At 40.7% G+C, this 19,428-nt stretch overlaps 1 protein-coding gene across 1 annotated transcript in view; it reads left to right on the top strand.

The window, feature by feature from the left end:
• The window catches only part of JAKMIP2 (janus kinase and microtubule interacting protein 2), a 71,715-nt gene that overhangs the window by 31,262 nt on the left and 21,025 nt on the right, over positions 1-19,428 (top strand). The window contains 11 exon segments of the mRNA XM_029997689.1: positions 5,734-6,231; positions 8,223-8,432; positions 9,339-9,437; positions 11,387-11,533; positions 13,332-13,472; positions 14,409-14,465; positions 16,325-16,444; positions 16,914-16,943; positions 16,945-17,043; positions 18,042-18,125; positions 18,428-18,490. Of these exon segments, the coding sequence (XP_029853549.1) occupies positions 5,734-6,231; positions 8,223-8,432; positions 9,339-9,437; positions 11,387-11,533; positions 13,332-13,472; positions 14,409-14,465; positions 16,325-16,444; positions 16,914-16,943; positions 16,945-17,043; positions 18,042-18,125; positions 18,428-18,490 (1,548 nt within the window).

Below are 19,428 nucleotides of genomic sequence, written 5' to 3'. Positions count from 1 at the left end.
GTAAACAAACTCCTATCTTCATTGCATGGTGCCCCTTTCTGAGAACAGAAAAAGGGCATATATGGAATCTCCAGTAGTATGCCAGACTTGCATACAGAAGCCTGATTGTGCTGGGATCTCCCTTGCAGGTTTTCAGACAAAGATTGCAGTGTTTGGAGAAGTGAGCTATCTCTTGTGCTCTGTAATCATCTGAGCTGTCATGCTGCAGTGTCCACTGACAAATAATAGTATGTCTTATTTCTCACAGGGCTTCCAAAGCAGCTGAGTCCAGGACCTTAAGGAATGCCACGCAGTAGGTGCTGAACTAACTGGCACTGAAAGGAACAGAAAAAGATGGCAGCCCATGTTTGAAATAATTAAACACGTGGACTCTCGCTGATAAGACACCATGTCAAAAAAAGGACGTAGCAAGGGCGAAAAGCCTGAGGCACTGATTGTTGCCCTACAGGCTGCCAATGAGGAACTCAGGACCAAGCTAACAGACATTCAAATTGAGCTGCATCAGGAGAAATCTAAGGTGAGTGAGGGTTTGATTTTAAATAACAGTGTCTACGCTGAAGGAGAGAAACACATGGTAAAAATAGTATCACAGAAATCAACACATGCAACGCAACTCTTTTCCTAGAGCAGTGATCTGGTTCTTTACCCACATACAACATTTTCTTACTGTGGATGTCCTGTTGCTTCTGTGGAAAAGACTCCTTTTTACTGAGGTACAAGTTTAAGAAGCCTCTGGCCCTCAAATGGAGCAATATGTCTTTTGTAACATCTTTGGTCATATTCTAGTTAGTGGGTTTCATCCTATCCACTCAGTGCTTAGAAATTTTGTAGTGTTGCAGTTTTTTGAATGGCTGATATTTCAGCAAGACATGCCCTTATTTCAAAGTTGAGCGAGTATTCCTTAAATGTATAGCATGACAATCCATTTCAACCCTTGTAATCCATCTGCAGTGTAGCCGAACTGTATTGTATACACTAGGGTATGTATGCATTGTTTAAAGCTTGTTCAGGTATCAATGGTCTGCCAGAGTTACAGTCTCAGATATGTAAAGTTAGTCTAAAGCCAGCTGAGTATCATGCACACAGGGTATAGCCATCGTCCTATAGTATAGATGTATCTGTGAAGGTTTGAGATGCCTCCCATATACTTAGAGAAGCCTTTGGTACAACCTCAGGGCTGTTGCGCTGCAGCTTCAGCTCTTGCCTCCATCTTCTGCTGAACTTTTCACTCTTTCCTGCATTGTCTATTGCTAGGGCAGCCCTTGTGAAACACATAATATCTCTTTACACTGCTACAGCTTTTGTAACCTATAAAAAGGTAATGGTCTGAGTGTTATCCAAGTATAAAATACTGGCTGTTGTTTTACACCTACTCTGCACATACTCTGCCCGCATTCTATTAAAATCCTTGCAAGTAGCATCAATGTTCCCACAGGTGACACTGAAGTGGCTTTGCAAAGAAGTGTACTTTTTGCTCTCCACAGTGTTGTTCCCTCTTCATTTAGAGATGCTTCTAGCAGCAAGCACAATACATCTGTGGTTTATAGTCAGAGTAAAGCTTTTGTGCAATAAACCCTTAAATGGTAAGTGCTAAAGTTCCCTGAGCATGGGTGAGATTAAGGCAGTCTTCAGGTTTAGTAATGTGTTCGTTATGAGCTGTGAAGATAACAAATGTCTGTTTAATAACTCCTGGTGAATTCTTCTGAGGTGGACTGGAGGCAGTGCTAACTGCAGCCAGGCATCCCCAACCTGCAGTCTGGTGGCAGCCACATTTTCAAAGGATGATGCCTAATGATACATTCTTTTTCCAACTGGAATATAATTGAAGTTATCAACTGGCTCTTTGATTCCTTTGCAGATAAGCATATATCCTGGGCAAATAAACTCAGAATGACTTGCCTCTAGCTTCCAAACCTGAATAACCACAAATGCTTCAGTGTCTAAGAGGTCTTTTTCATAATTTCTTCCTTTTAGGGTGTCGTGGTTTAACCCCAGCCAGCAACTAAGCACCATGCAGCCACTCACTTGCTTCCCCCACCACCCAGTGGGATGGGGGAGAAAATGGGGGGAAAAAAAAAAGTAAAACTCGTGGGTTGAGATAAGAACAGTTTAATAGGACAGAAAGGAAGAAAATAATATGTTATAATGTTATAATAATAACAATAATAAAATTACAATAATTATAATAAAAGGATTGGAATGTACAAAACAAGTGATGCAGAATGCAATTGCTCACCACTCGCTGACCGATGCCCAGTTAGTTCCTAAGCAGTGATCCCCCCCAGGCCAACTCCCCCCAGTTTATATACTGGGAGTGATGTCACATGGTATGGAATACCCCTTTGGCCAGTTTGTGTCAGCTGCCCTGGCTGTGTCCCCTCCCAACTTCTTGTGCCCCTCCAGCCTTCTTGCTGGCTGGGCATGAGAAGCTGAAAAATCCTTCACTTTTAGTCTAAACACTACTTAGGAACAACTGAAAACATCAGTGCATTATTAACATTATTCTCATACTAAATCCAAAATATAACACTATACTAGCTACTAGGAGGAAACTTAACTCTATCCCAGCTGAAACCAGGACATAGGAACAGATGTTCATGCCAATATATCAAGGTTAATCATACTGGTAATCTCAGACAAATATTAGCTTCCACTGTGGATGCTCATTTGTATAATTTAGGAGAAGCTAAATGAAAGCAAGAATAGCCAGTTCGGTGTTCTCTGATGTTCTGAGAATCTCTGGGGGCGTTCTCCCTTCACTTACCAGTGAGATTTATGGCCATTAATTTGCAACCTTTTAAAATAGGGAAGATTTGCAAGCCACAACAAAGCGGACATCATCGTTCTTTCAGACTCTTTCTGCATCCTTTTCTTTCATAGATGGTTGATGACGGTGTTGGAAAGCAAAAATGTTTTTTGATTCTTTTGTTTTGCCTACAAGCTTTGGCATTCATGTGTTGCACACAGGCAAGTCTCAGTATTCTCTTAAGGAGCCACAGGCTGGCGGCCAGAAAACTGATGGCTCAGGGAGCTTCTCTAATGCTTTCCACTATATTCTGAGTCTTGCTGCTTTTGTTATCACTGCAGCTTTGGAATTCCAATACGGAAGTTGCCAGTGCACATTGTTGTTTTTTTGTTACTAGATGTCACTTCAAGGATGGCGCAAAATAATGAGAGTTACAAGAGCAGGAAAGTCTTGAAAACAAAACCAAAAAAAGGTTATCTGAAATATATTTAAATGTGCTTGAGTAACGCTGGAAAGGAGGGGAGCAGAACATGAAGAAAACAATGAAATTGCTGGTGCGCTTCAGTACCTCTCGGGATGCCCATTCTTAGGTGCTCTCATCCATTCCTGTGACTAAATGGGACTGAGTGCTCGGGGTATTAAAGGAAATGTTGTCATGGAGCAGTCCGGGGCTAAAAACTACAGTCTCAGGAAGTAGATCACACTTCTGAATTGTTCTGTGGTTTGGATTGAGAGGAGCAGACACCATTGCAAATTTTATTTTAATCTGGAATTCACATTTTAGCTCTTTCCTCCTTTTTCCCTAGACATAAGCAGGTTCAGATTGGACATCTTGGCGCAACCTCATTTGTAAAATCAGGTTAGAAATAGGATGCCAAACTGGACAGTCACCCACAATGTCAGAAAGAGCTTTAAGAAAGTGTTCATCCCACAAAGGGGTCAAACAAATAGGATCTTTGAACTTTTCCCATCTCTGCTAGCAATAAGTTCACTCTGCCAATGAATCCAAAGAGGGTAGAAACCTCTGGGCCATTGTGGTCTTTATTGAACAGGTCTCTTTTCCATTACTTCAAATGTAATAATCTTTTTCCTGCAAGGCCCTCATTCACTTTCCCTGTCTTCCCATCAGAATGGTACATCTACAAGTCAGCCTAACATCTGATGGTGTTTCAGTTTAATCAGCTAGACAGCCTGGAAACTAATAGCCATAAAACCAGGCATGCCAGAGGGTAGCTGGGGTTGTACTCAGGCCCTTGCTGGGTCTGCATGGTGCCATTGTGGATACCCAAACTACTTTGTTGAGAGCTTAGATGTATCTTTCTATGTCATGCCAGAATGGATCACTTCCAATAATTGCACCTTGTTTTGCAGTGCATTCCATTTCATTTTTAATAAACAGGAAGAGATGTGTTACAAGAAAGAAAGAGGACATCAGGCTCATTTTTAGTCCTGAGTATTCAAAATCAAAGATGAACCTAGAATGAAAAAGGAGTGAAGGCAAACCAAAAACCTGTCCTAAGGACTTGGGGGTTGAGGGGCTAAGGTGATGTCTGCCTTTCTTCTCAGAAGTGATCTATGTAGTAAAGGCATCTTAACATCTCATATGAATCGTACAGATGTGATTAAAAGAGACTGCTTTTTAGCCCCTGGAGCAAAATCTTCTTGTTGCATATGATGTGTATTGTTACTCATAGTTACTGCATCAGTAGCCTCTGAAATCCGCCAGAGAAGTCAGTGGCAGTTGCAAGTGCAGACCACCTTTAAAAAACATGTGTATTGAATACTTTGCTTTGAAAAGTTTTTGTGCATCCTAGCACCCCATGGAGGGAGTTCTAGGAGAATCTTTCAGATTTGTTTTCCATGGAGCCTTCCGAGGAAGATGCCTCTCATTTTTTAGAGTTTTGTAACTTGTCAGAATGACTTTGGTGATTGAAACCAAAGTAAAAGTATGGTTTCAAACTCTTCTGATGGCTTATTTTGGGAATGACCTACTACTATGCTTATTCATATTGACTGTTTTTTCCCCTGGTTTTTGTTTCTGAAAGGTTTGCTCACTCTTCCTCATTCTTTGTCATCTTTACTTAAAAAGGAATTAACAAGGAAGTTCTTACAATCTTTGAAACCACTTTCTTTTTCACTGTGAATAACAAACCTACTGAGTTTGCTTTGAACTGAAACCATTCCTTACCTGTTGCTTTCCTTTGGTGTAGGTTCACACAGGTTTCTATTGTGGAATCGCTCAGGGGTATGAAGTTGCACCTAGAGATACATTAGTGTAAGCGTGCTGAGGACTGGTGGGTTGCTCTGTAACTTTGATTCCAAAGCTATGGACAAAGGACTTTAAACACTGTTGTTAATGAAGAGTAGCAAAGGATGTATTTTAAGTAAAGCTAGCTGTTCTATAAGCATAATAACCAGTGAAGCATCCTTTTCTGTAGATATGCGTCGAAGAAGTGACTGCTAATGCCCGTTAAAGCTCTATGTATGGGTAACAACATCTGTAAAAGGTGAAATGTCTTCTGGACTTTCAGACTTACACCTTACCTCCGTTGGGATCATACAGAGGCAAGCACTTGTCTCTCATCTGACTGACTGCCCATGGTCATGGAAGTTGTGGGAGCCCTGCTATTCCTGAGCCCTCTAATTTTCTGGTGAATTTGACTGACATTGGCAGATGGGTTAAAAAGTTATTGGAGAAATGCATGCATATACGCAGAGTCTTATTTCCTAAGGAAGTATTGAAAGTACCTGTAGTGTCACTGCATGAGGCAAGACACCTGGAGAAGACAGGGTTGTTTTGGCTTGAGTAAAGACAGTGTAAAATCTATGTGAATGCTCCAGGAGTTGGCCCATATTTTGTTGTAGAAGGGTGGAGGATATCTAGGGCCTGCAGCAGGGTCTTCCTCACTTTGACGTGGCTGTGTGTCTGGTGGGCTTGTTTTGAGAACATGTTGGTAGCAGGTGACTTTCATTTTATCTCAATGTAGGTTGCTAAACTTGAAAGAGAGAAGACTCAAGAAACTAAGCGTATCCGCGAGGTGGAGCAACGCAAGCAGACTGTGCAGATCACGGAGCTAAAAGCCAAACTCCATGAGGAGAAAATGAAGGAGCTGCAGGCCGTGAGGGAGAACCTCATCAAACAGCATGAGCAGGAGATGACGCGGATGGTGAAAGTCCGAGACAGCGAAATCCAGCGCCTCAAGTCAGCGCTGTGTGCGCTGCGGGATGGGAGCAGTGATAAAGTAAGGACAGCGCTAACTATTGAGGCTCGTGAAGAGGCCAGAAAACAGTTTGACTCTGAGCGCCTTAAGCTTCTACAGGAAATTACTGAACTGAAGTCTGCCAAAAAGCAGGTAGATGAGGCCCTTAATAATATGATCCAAGCCGATAAGATCAAGGCAGGAGATCTTCGGAGTGAGCATCAGTCCCACCAGGAAGCTATTTCCAAGATCAAATGGGAGAGTGAAAGGGATATTCGCCGCCTGGTCAGTAACCAAAACAGTTTGTGTGATCTCTTACACTGTAGTGAGTTTGCCTCTTGTGCCTCTTAGCTTTTGTGAATAACAGAACTCTGCAATGTACTTCAGTTTGCAAAAGTATTACAAACTTCTCACTGTCATTTCTCAGCAGTAAATAGATCACAGTGAGTCAGCTAGAGCTACCACTGTGATGGCAGCTAACACCTTAAAGTAAGAGTGATTGGCTTAATCCATAAGGATTTGGCTTGCTGAGATGCTAATACATATGCAATGCAAAGTGTTAGAAAAAGAGTGTTTGCATCTGCACTTGCAGTTTGTTAGTTTCTCTAGCCCTTGTGATGGTATCCTAAACGCATTAAACCATGGCAGGGTATCTTTTGGTTTGGTCTTGGCATAGCCTTCAGTAATTACTGAGGAAAATGAGAACAAAATGAGGCCCACATCAGCAATGGTGCAAGTTGTCATGTTTCCCTGTCATCTGGGGAGCTGGACCTGCTTGCAACAGTGAAAGGTTTGACTTGAAAACTGGAATTCAAGATTCAACAGTGAAGTAAAAGAAATAGTAATTTAAACTGTCAAGAATGTTGTGGGGGTTTTTGGGGTTTTTTTGTTTGTTTGTTTTTTTGTCTCCCCTCCCCCAATTCAAAGTCTGTGTACTGGAGGTATATTCTTGTGTTGCCAAAATGCTCAATATAGCACAGACTAGTAGTGGTGGATTCTTCCAAATTTTGACGTTTCTTGTTACTTTGATCCCCATTTGCAGTTCTGTGTAGCCATGAGGACAAACTACTTTTCTTTTTTTCTCATCTGAAATTGAGGATCCGTTTTCAGGGTTTTAATATAAAAAGGAACTATAGTGAAATTCAGGATAAAACTGAGCCATTTAGTAACATGAAGATCAACTCAGGTTCCACCTATGTATTGTATGATTTTATCTTTAGCAACTGTTGAAAGGCTTTTTGAAGGCTATTTACTCGCATAAGAACCTTGAACAAGTCCAGAGTTATTTTTATCTGACTTACAATGAATTTGGAAACCACTTGTGTATTGCTATCTGAGTGGAGGAAGTTACATCAGAGTGACATCTAGTTAATGGAGATCAGAATCTAGCCTTACTCATTTGAAAAATACTTTGGGGAGGATTTTAGCAAGCCTAGGAAGCTGCAAGACCAGAAAGTATCTCTGGCAGCTTCAGGCAAAATTTAGTGTAGATATTCTTGTTTTCAGGGAATGATTTGTATCGTTCCCAGATAATAGTATTTTTATTTTGCCAGAGTCATTTGCAAATTCTGGTTCACCAATTTTTCTTGAGCTCAATGATGTTAGCAGCTTTGTATCAATTTTTATGGTTGCAGGGCTTGTATGGGCTGATATTATTCTAAGTTTTAATCCAAAATTTTCCTCTCAGCCATCATTCTTGAAGTTGCTGTGAGGTGAAATAAGAGGCAGTTCTTTTTGTCTTGTATAGTCCTGGGCAGAAATGTGGTGATAATACAATGAATAGCCTTGAGTTTGCACTCAGCAGATTAGTAACATGGCAATCAGCTTTAAGAAATACTGGGTCTGCACACATCTTCTGTTTGTGAGAATTGGACTGTCACCTCTACTGTCTCAGCTAATGTAGCTCCATTTACACAAGCAGGAGCTAGTCTCAACTTTTTTTGGGGTTGTCAGAGTTTATACTTATTTTTCACTAGTAAAAGTAACTGAACAAAATGCAATGTGAAAGCCTGAACTCTTCATCCAATTATCTGTTAACACATCATACTGTGCTCAGTTCCCGGGCTTCACTCTGTGTAAAGCTGGTGAATATGCCAGTGTACGGTTATGGCTGAAACCTCAAAGTGTATCATTTTACAAGCCTGGTGCAGTAGGATATAGTAGATTTAAGTGGTGAACACTGCTATTAAGTAAATCGTATACTACTAGATTGGAGAAGGCTGAAATGCTGTTGCCTTTACACAGTAATATTGTTGTCTGGTGTTTCTCTCATTCAGATGGATGAAATCAAGGCTAAAGACAGGATCATATTTTCCTTGGAGAAAGAACTGGAGACACAGACAGGCTATGTGCAGAAGCTGCAGCTGCAGAAGGAAGCTCTGGATGAACAGCTCTTCTTGGTGAAGGAGGCAGAGTGTAACATGAGCAGTCCCAAGAGAGAGATCCCAGGAAGGGCTGGAGATGGTTCAGAGCACTGCAGCAGCCCTGTACGCAGGTTTTACTGGGCCCTGCAAAACAGAAACATGGCAGTGTTTCTCTTGCTTAAATATTTTCTCAGGCCCTGGGGAAGCATTTGCACTCTTATTCACTACAGAGAAGCTATGTCCATAGATTTTTCAGTGAGAATGCTAGTGGGTCAAACCTTTTTAAGGCTGTTTCCTCAGTTGCTCTATTTACAAATATAAAAATTCTTAAATAATTAGTGCCCCTTTGAAAGAATCATTCCATGAACATAACTACCTGGATAGCATGCATCCTTAAAAACCAGATAGAATTGGGAAGGTGGGCAGAGAGAAGGCTGGAATGGGCAATCTGGGAGATTCTTAGGAGATCCTCCTCTTTCTCTATCTTATTCTCCACATATATAGCCCTTGCTGTCATTCACAAAGCATGCAACTCACTGGTTGTGTGACTAAATATATGATGTTTACAAAACAAATGTGTATATATACACATATCTACACATATACAAATGAGGAATAAGAAAGTAAATGCAATTGATACTGAAAGTGATGTCCTTACTTTTTCACCTGACATAGTGGCTCAGCAAATAGAAGCAATGTATAGGAAAAGGCAATTAAAATTAGAATCTCTTAGCTTTTTGCTTTTTCTTTCCCATCATAAAAAAATATCGACATCTGTTTTGGTTGTTTTCTCTTTGTTTTTTTAAACAGTTGAAAATTTTTCAATTAAAGTATCCCCAAAACCAGATACTTTCTTCCAAAAATGTATATGTGTATTTGCCAGCATGTTCAATACTATAAAAATCCGTAAATATAATTTGTTGATGATGACAGCCTAAGTTGACTGGTATGTGGTTTTTGAGGATTCTGTTTCCAAGCATGTATTTTGAAAAGAATCAGTAACTGTATTATGTTGTTGCCAATGAACAGGACTTGCGCAGAAACCAGAAGAGGATAGCAGAGCTGAATGCCACAATCCGGAAGCTGGAAGACAGGAACACGTTGCTTGTTGATGAACGAAACGAACTGGTGTGTGAGCTTTGTGCTATCTGACACAGGAGGTTGGGACCCATAGGGAAAGGCAAAGAGGAGGATCCAAGGATGGTAGCCAGTGATGAATATGCCTTTTCCATCCATCAGGCTAGTCACTGAGGAGGCTGAGGATGATTTTTTTAATCCTAGAATTAAACAGTAATTTCATTGAATTTATATGAGTACAAGATCACAGTGAAAGTTGAGGCAGAGAGGCTTGTAGGTTTCTATATAAATGCTTATGTTCCCTCCCTGACCTTTAGAGCATACAACAGTGTATGGTGAGACTTACCTTGTAAATGAAATGATGTATGTAGTCCAGTATTTGACCAGGTTGAGAATAGTTAAATATTGGATCTAGGGAGAATGGACAACGGTGAATTGATCCCTTTATCTGATTTACTCCTAGGGGGTGGTACCTGTGTGTTGAAGTCAGCACCCTGGCTTTTTAACTTGTCCATATTTCTACTTCTTTGATTAAGGGTGAGGGTGGTGAAATTCAACTCTTGATATTTTTTATTTTTGTTCCTGAGCTAGGAGACCTAATGCACTCCTTTCATATCAATTTAGCTGGCTTGGGTCTCCTCAATGTTCTTAATGTAATATTTGCAAAATAATGTCTTATCGAGATTGCAAATTACAAATATGTTCATGTGTCTGTCTTCAGATATGAAAAGCTCTCAACCCCCAAGTTTCTGTGATACTGAGTAGCTTGGAGTTTGAAGAGTCAGCTTGATTAGCTGTTCCATGTCATTAAATATTCAGCCTACTACTTCACCAGGAAAAAAAACCCAAAAAAAACATTTTAAAAGGCTTCTAAGCTGTATCTTGCACAATGTGACTACAATGAACACATTTTGTTAAATGTGACCAGGAGTACTGCTGGAAATACCATACACTTTAAGATATATTCGGACTAGCAACAACCAGCTTCATTCTTGGGGTAGGACAAATGGTTGTTTTGCCCACAACTGTGCTGATCAAAGATGTAACTGCTTCCTAGCTGCTCCCCCCTTTTCTGTTAGCAGAAGGAATCTTCAGGTACTTGCTAACCTGCTTCAGACAAAATCACTGGGTTAGTTAAATAGCCTAGTAAGATGATGTGATGATGTAAGCAGATGTGGTTAACTGTTCTTAATAGCTACAGAAAACTCTTGCAGTCCTTTCCTCAGCAGAACTGCAGGGGGCAGGAACCTCCCAGTGACAAATAGTAATACAGAACTGGGACAGTGCCTTTGTTACGTAGATCATCCAGGCACGAAGATGATGTCTTTCCACAGCCACAAGCCATCTTCTTTGCCCTCCCTTAGGAAAAGAAATTATATCTATAAAACACTCAGTATTACTGGATGGAACTAATTTTTCAGACGAAGAGATCTTGGTTAAAACTCTAGTTGTACCAGTACTGGAACTTCGAAGCATGCCCTAAGATACCTTCCTATCTTACGGGATTTGTTGTTTAAATGTTATGTGATTTGTTGATTAAAACAAAGTTCATTGTGCATATGCACAAGTATTTCACTGTGTAGCATTAAAGACCAGACTTACAACTATGTTGTTATTGCTGTGATCCAGACTGAGTATGTACCTATGCAAATCTGTCTTTCAATGAGAAAATCAGTGGATTTCTTGCCCATAAAGCACAGGTCATTTTGGACTTTTGTAGCAGCTTTGCAGTTGCCTGACTGTGTGTTGGGTTGCTTCATGTCTATGTCTGAGTTTTCCCATAGATAAAGACATCTTTCAGAAACAGATATGCAGAATTATGCTTTAAGATGTATAGAAAAAGTTACAGAAGCTGTTAGCATCAGTTCCATTAGATCACTTTGGCATTTTACTGGGACAGTAGTCCCAACAGGGATGTAAAAATACTTCTAACAAAGGAGGGAGGAAAAGTATCTTTTATTTGGATTATTTACAATTATTAATTGCTATTATCAATTCAGTTGAAGCGTGTCCGAGAAGCTGAGAAACAATGTAAACCTCTTCTGGAAAAGAACAAGTGCCTCACGAAGAGGAACGATGAACTTATGCAGTCTTTGCAGCGCATGGAAGATAAACTCAAAGCAGTCACTAAAGAAAATATAGAAATGGTTGGTACTGAAGAGCAAAATGAGGATTAGTGTATGATCTATGTCTGTTATGGTGGCCACATCTGCACAGTGTATGCATGTATATACTTAGAGAAAATGTGTTGTATATAGCTTGTAATACTATTGATAATATATAGCCATGCCTAGGTCTGTATATAATAGACTTACATACTATAACATTGTGTATTATGCATACATGTGCAATATATTTAAGTGAAGGCATGATCTCAGTCTTTAATACTATCCCCAAAATTAGAATATTGAGTTTCAATTGTTTTTAAAAAGGAAAAAGAAAAAAAAAAAGTTGTATCATTGAGTCATATTCCACTGTGCTATTTTGCATCTGGAACTCAAAAAGGAAGCTAAGAGCAATGTTTTCAGCCAGCATGATGTTCATTTTTGAATGTACATGTTCTTCTTAGAGCTGATGATGGCAAAGTAAAGTTCTGGTCTGCCACTGAGTACATACAATCTTTCCATAAAACATACGCATAGTAGAAGGATATGGGAAAGGGAGAATAGTGGTGTTGTAAATTTGGCTAGGGTTAGAAATTTCACATATCGGGACTATATGAAGCAGGGTCAAAGCAGTTATATCTGTGTATCGTTCCAATGGAATTGCCCTGAGAATCAGTCAGAATCCAGTCCCTACACATGCACTGATGTTGCTTTGGCATTCATAAAAAAAGGAGGTGGAAGTTCTGGGTTGCCAGATGTAAGTTGGCAGGCTGAGAAGACTTCCTCTGCTAACTGTGTTTGTGTGTCTTGTCTCTGGCTTGCAATAGCCACTGTCCTCATCTTGAGCAGGCTGACTGTTCTGCAATGGATGCGGCTTTCCTGCCGATTAGGATAAGATGATCAGATTCACTTTCTTGTCTTGTAGAAAAAAGACTTTAGTGTTACAAGGTTAATCCACTTTAAGACTCTGCAATTCACCCATGCCCTGAAGACAGATAAACTTATTGCAGGTGTTGCGGATCAGAATTCTTCTTCCACAGCTGTGGTAGTACAGATCACAGCCCCTTAGGCTCTGCCACAGCAAAGAGAAGGGACTTGGGAATCTGCATGCATTAGACATCAGTGGGCAGCACCACTGGTGCATATATGCACACACAGCACATATGTTCTAACTTGGCTCCCTCACATCTGATTTTTACATTATAGATGCCCAAATTATGGAAGGTAGCAAGCTGTGGGTGGCTAGAGTAATTCTCATGGGCTGTAGCCATCTCTTCTCCCACATATGCTCAGGAGCAGGCAGGATGTGGACCTCTAGTTAAAATGGATCTGGTACCACATTTTTTGCCTTTCCTTCTCTTCTGACTAGATGCATGTCTTTCACATGACTAAAGCATGTCCATTTCCTCACTGTATATGGTCATATGATAGGTATCAGTAAGGGCATGGGGTTGTAGGGATAGATGCTATTTGCATACCCACTGGACAGGTAGGGGCCTGAACTATATTTGCTACATGTTGGGGCATCTTGATGCATGGCAAAGGAAAAGCTATGGTATATGACCTTTAAGGGCTGCTGTAGAGGCTATATTGCCACACGATAAGTAAACAGATAAAGCTTTGTCATTCTGGTTGAAGAACTCAGCCTTGCTGTGCTGCTTTATTGTTAAGAAGTGCTGATGGCTATTAATAAAGTTATAAAAATGGTGTAGCTGAAGCATATTTAAAGGGGTGTACAGCTTAAATGAAAGATAAAGTCTAATTTTTAACTGAAGGGTGGTCTTTTTGTCTTTTAATTGCTGGATCTTATTTTGTCTGTTTCTTCTTCTTCTTACCATAGAGAGAAAAGATGACATCACATCCTCCTCTAAAGAAATTAAGATCTCTCAATGACCTGGATCAGGCTAATGAGGAGCAAGAAACTGAATTCTTAAAGCTTCAGGTCATAGAACAACAGAACATAATTGATGAGTTAACAAGGGTATGTCCAGAGCACCAGGAAATTAGGAATGATTCCTGTGTACAGTTCACCACTGATAGTATTTCTTCTTATAACTAGAGGTCTGAGGGTTAATATCTTATTTTACTTCTAACACCTGCAAATTTTTAGGTGTAGGTATGCAAGGGTGCAGTTTAACTGAATTTCTAGTGGGGCATCAGCTCCTACAACTCAAAAGCATAACTCTTGTGTGTGAATTGAGCTCTAGAAAAGAACGCAGAGTAAGAACCATGGAGCTTGGGAAGATATCTACATGTTCACAAGGCAGGGCTGTGCCAAACTGTTTTACCATTATAACTAAGCCACCGTTCAAAGTTTCCTTAACAAGAGGCAGGCACACAGCATGATATCATGTGCTGGAAAAGTGTGTGCTGCTGCACAGTGGTTCACTAGTTCTGTCATTTAATACTGACAATCCCTTTTTCAGCTGACTTTGCATTATGATGTTGAGGGGAAGGAGAAAGAGACTCCCAAACAGGCTGTTGCCTCTTCTAAGACATCATTGCTAGGAGTGGTGAGATCAACACTACCATCATTTAATGACTTGAGACAGAGGCAGCATCTCCTCTGCAGGGAAGGCAGACAGCCTCTCATACAAAGCCCAGACTAGTCCCCTGCAACAGGCCTCCTATTTTAACAGGAAATCCATCAGTGCATGTCATTTGACAGCCTGTCAAAGCAACTGCACAACAAGGCTGGGGGGCAAGGGGTTCCGGTATCCCATCTTCCCTTCTTCAAGTGCTTTTCAGCTGACACATGTACAGATTTGGATATGGGTCCTCCCACCTGGAATCAGATTCCTGTTTGAATGTATGAACAGAGAGTCAGTGGAAGCCCAATGATTTATTTTCTCTGTGGATTTGGCCTTCTACAGCTGCAAAAGACAAGAGAGAGTAACTTTTTAATCTTATTTTTCAGGACAGGGAGAAACTTATTCGTCGCAGAAAGCATAAAAGGAGCTCAAAGCCAATTAAGGTAAGAGGAAAAATTGTTTTCAGCTTATAAAAATACTGGTAGGCTCTGTAGGAAAACACACTTTGCAATCTTATTAGAGAGAGCTTTGTGGATTATAACAATCTGCTTTAGTGATCAGGTTTATAAACACCTTAGTTACTTTGGGAGAGCTTTCTAAGTCTACTTTGAAATTCTGTTAAGGGTGTGTAACTATTTTATTTTCAGCAAAATGGGACTTTTCCCCCTGCTCTCTGAAATAGTAATAATCTCCTTTCCATCTGGTTTCTATAAATATTGGTCTCAAGTTCTGTTATGCTGAGATGTATTTACATTTTCAGAGACCTTCCCATCTATCTTCTGCTGTTTATTTTTCACAGCACATACAGGCTAAAACAAAATCCTTGTCCATCTTTATTCTTCAGGTGGAAGTTTCTGCCTGAGAAATTGTCAGTCTCTCCTGCTCAGTTCCACAGGCCTTTGGCTGCCCCTTGTATTACCCTGAATTGGGTCAAGTCCAAAGTTGGTATATTTTACAACAATTTTAGAGCTGAGTAGTCAGTAGTGGTTCAAATATCTCCTTTATCAGCTAGATGTGAAGAATGACTTTGCAACAGCCATGTCCCACCTCCAGAAAGCAGAAATACTGTGTAGGAAACAGAGCTTGGTTGCTCTTTGTCCTCCAAGGACATCCCTTAGTATGTCAGTCATGTTCAGCAAAAGTAATGCAACTCTCCTACACACAGAGAATTTCAGACCAGTAAATCCTAGATGTGTCATCACGTTGTTTCTATATGGGTTCTGAAGCAATACACAGCAGGCGTAACTGGGAGACAAGGACGAAAAAGTATTTTCATCAGTCAACTTTATTTCTAAGCCAGAGATTATAACATGGGACAATATGGCTATTGTCTTCCCTCGGAAATATAATGAACAAAAAAAGATAATATATGCAAAAGGTTATTGGCATCTTTGGTACGTGTATTTCGTGTGATTCAAATTCCAGGTTTAGAAGGTTGTAACCTGTCAGCAAAAGTGAAGAATGTTGCAAAGCAGAAGCGCATCTTAAATGCTCATCAATCAGTTTCTCTGCAGAATTATTCATAAGCCAAGTATTTAAATGCTTAGATATGTATCCTGAAACTGAGCCTGCAGGGTCAAGCATCTATACCTTCATAGGACAGGACTCACAGTTTTCATTTGATTTAATTCAGTTACTGAGATTGGAGATAGTGGGGCGTCAGACATACAAACAAACAGTGTAGTGTGAGCAATCTCTTACAACATGTGGCAGTTACTGTAGTACTGGAAAGATGTGTGAGATAAAAGTTCCTTCACACTAGTTTTTTATTAGCATAGCTTTCACTCACTTACTCCAACAGCAATATCAGTGAGAGAAGCACTGAGATATTAAAAATTTCGGTAGTATCCGTGAGACAAGGAGGGTTCCCTATTCTGCACATGTTTCCAGCTCTGTATGGTGTTATCTTTGCACACCAGTCTGCATGTTGATAGATGTCTTCTGAACAGCTTTGGGATTAACAAAACAATTCTCCTGCCTTCCTGCAAGGGCAGAGACTTTTCCTTTGGCGTGTTGCTTCTCCCATTATGTTTTCCAAGTCTTAGACTGAGCCAGATCCTCAGCTTAGAAAAATTAATCAGCAAACTCATTCTCCACCAGCACAAGACCTAATCTTCAATATGGTTCCCTTCAGGTTTGTTTGGAGATGGTAATTGCAGGGGTAGCCCATTGCTCTTTTTTCATGTGCTGCCTTTTTTAAGTAACTAGCAATGTGATTTTTGAACTAACCTTTCCCTCCCCATCAGAAACTCATGCTGCCTGTTTCCAAGGAGATTCAGAAATCATGTTTTCCCTTCTTTAGAGACATGTGGTAGATACAGTTTTTGGGTACGATGATGATTCTATGGACTCTGAAACATCCTCTGTGGCCTCATATAGAACAGATAGAACACCAGCAACGCCAGATGATGATCTAGATGAGGTAAGATCTGACTCTTTCCATAGGCAAGGACAGGTTTTCAAGAGACTGACTTGCAAAACAAATGGCCAGGCTCTCAAAACCACTTAGGTTTTTATAGTGCATATTGAGTGATAAGTTCTTCATTAAGTTTGGCCTCAAGTTTGGTTACTGATATACTGAAATGCTGAGAGGTTCTTTCAAAATCTAGTCCGTAGAGTCTACAGCTATGACTTCGTTGCAATCTGAGATGATTTTTTTTCCTCTCCCCTTCAAGGAAATAAACCTATCACATTTCTTTTAGCTTAAAGACATATAAACACTGTATGAATTCCACATTCTTATTACTTCATATCACAGCAAGCTCACCAAAAAAGCTATCTGAATCAAGACCTGTAAACCAGCTATTGTGCTTAACAAATCACACTTGCATTCTTTGCTTTGGCAGTGCTTTACTGTCTGGGGCTTAGACATGTCCTTTCTTATACTTCAGGGTTTAGCAGCGGAAGAATCAGAGCTGCGGTTTTCGACAGCTGACAAAGGAATACCAGGCCCTGCAGAGAGCATATGCACTACTGCAGGAGCAGACAGGAGGCATCATAGATGCTGAAAGAGAAGCCAAGGTCAGTAGTTGTTTGAGGGTAAAAGCATTTCATTGCTATCAGGACTTGCAAACCCCTCAAAGTGACATACAAGGGAATGGAGTTACATACAACATCCATACAACTGACAGATGTCCATTTCACTCATTTGCTGAGTACATTTAAAGAGAGTGACAATTAAGAATGCACACAATCACTCAGTTTACAAGGGGCTGTCCTCCACCTGAACCTGAAAACTCTGTAGTTAGGCAGGCATGCCAGAGCAGGCAATTCTGCAGTTTGGCACAGAATCACGATGGTTTTCTCATCTTTTGCCCGGGTGTGAAGAGGTTGGGTTTTAGAGGTAAGTGGAGCCCTGTGGGTTTTCACAAAGGCACACATTGCACCAATTTTAAGAATATTCACCTCAATGTTTCTAATGGAGAAAGGCAAATTACATTCAAATTTGAACATGATGCAGACTACAGTAAACTTTCCAAGGCTAAAAATGTTGTCCCTCTAATAAAATCATAGAATCATTCAGGCTGGAAGGGACCTTGGGTGGTCTCCAGCCCAAATTCCTGCTCAAAGCAATGTCAGCTGTGAGATTGCACCAGGTTGTTTAGCACTGTATTGAGTCAGCTCTTGAAGACCCCCTAGGCAGTTATAACTGCTTCTTTCCACTACCTTTTGCCACTCTCATCTACTAAGCACTTTTCTTCAGTTCAGGGACTGCCCCTTACTAGGGTCTTCGAGCAAAGCCTGTCACCCCAAATACCTGAGCTTGTGTTTCACTACTCTAATGCAATACACAGTAATAACAGTCTTGGGTGGGGAGACGGGGCTGATCTACCACTCTGTTCCCTTGTGTCATCTGTATGCCAATGGCACAAACCATTGCTGAGCCAGAATCTTTGTAATGATTACTTACTCAGTAGAAGCAACAGCATAAACCTAGACTCTGCTGTGTTTGGTTTCCTTTTAATACCAGTCACATTGCTGTCTTTGTTACTGTTTAACGGTGTGCTTGACTTCAACAGGCTCAGGAGCAGCTCCAAGCTGAAGTCCAGAGATATAAAGCCAAAATAGAAGATCTGGAGAAAACTTTAGCACAGAAAGGGCAGGTAAGCATTTCTTGTGTATTTTCTTTTCCTATTTTGGATCTTACCTGCTCTGCTTACAAAATACGTAGCACAATTTCAGTATAGACTTCCATGAGATATAATGTGGCTGTTCAGTAAACAGGCAGGTCTAGCGAGTTCAGAAGCCATGCTACAGCTTGATAGACTAACATGTTGTTACTCTGTAAATGACAGTTCGTTCCTGCAGGATTTTAAAGCCTGAATATTGTGGCTTCAATTTTCAATAAACATGCCCAACTTCATGGAGTTTGATTATTCTGTAATAGTACTGCTTCATCCAACAGGACTCGCACTGGGTGGAAGACAAACAGCTTTTCATTAAGAGGAACCAAGAGCTTTTAGACAAGGTATGTTCCCAAGTTTTGCGTGTTCACTCTGAATGGTAATCTGGATCCTACAATACACTTTTTGGACATGCAGTTTGGTGCTTATAGGTGTAGTATAAGGATAGAACAGCATAGATTAATATGGACAGGATAACATATGGAAAGACAAGCCCTCTCCAGCTCTGCGTAGGCACTGTTGTTGCTGGCAGTTGCTGATGCACCAGCTCTGCTGGTAAGCTCCAGCCTGAGAGCTGGAAGCTCTACTCATCATTCTGGCTCTGACATGCAGACCTTTGTGTTCCAGTAGCATTGCAGTGAAGTCTGCTGCTGTACTGGCAGGATGTTTTGAGCTTAGCTTTTATGTGTGAAACAGCAGTAGAAATGCAGTCACCCTCTGATGCTAGGACCCTTTCATACTCCCTAGTCCCTGTGTGTTCTGTATATTTTTAAGGGCTTAAAGTCATCCCTAGGTCCAGTGGAACTTGTACTCCTTAGTCCTTTGGTACATTTAGGAATAGCACCTGTTTGTGCGGGTATATATATTTGTATGTATGTATATATATTTTTAACCATGGAATATAAGGATACAAAGGACCTCAACATTGCTTGCATATCACCAACAGTAACAGCAGTGGCCGTACATATGACTGCCATCAGCAAGAGGCCATAACTCCAGCTCTCCTGCTGTCTTTCACCTCCCCAGATGAGGTCTTTTAGCCTGTGTTCCTCCCCTTCCACAAACACACCTAATAAATCTCCGGCCCTGTGCCATCCTTTGCCATTCAGACAAACTGACCCATGGGAGCTCCTTTGACCTGAGTCTTACCATGCTCCCTAGCTGTCTTTGTCTGGGCACTACTGAGGCAACCTGACTGCAAAATACATGTCCAGGCACTGGCTGGAGACTTGCAGAAGAGAGCAGGCTGAGGAGCTAGTGGTGGAGTTGTCCAGAACAAGCA

The sequence above is a fragment of the Aquila chrysaetos genome, chromosome 22 (genome assembly GCF_900496995.4).
Source record: "Aquila chrysaetos chrysaetos chromosome 22, bAquChr1.4, whole genome shotgun sequence".
In the NCBI taxonomy this organism is placed as follows: Eukaryota; Metazoa; Chordata; class Aves; order Accipitriformes; family Accipitridae; genus Aquila; species Aquila chrysaetos.
The sequence above is the reverse complement of the archived record's forward strand: the minus strand, read 5'-3'. Positions and strand labels throughout refer to the sequence as shown.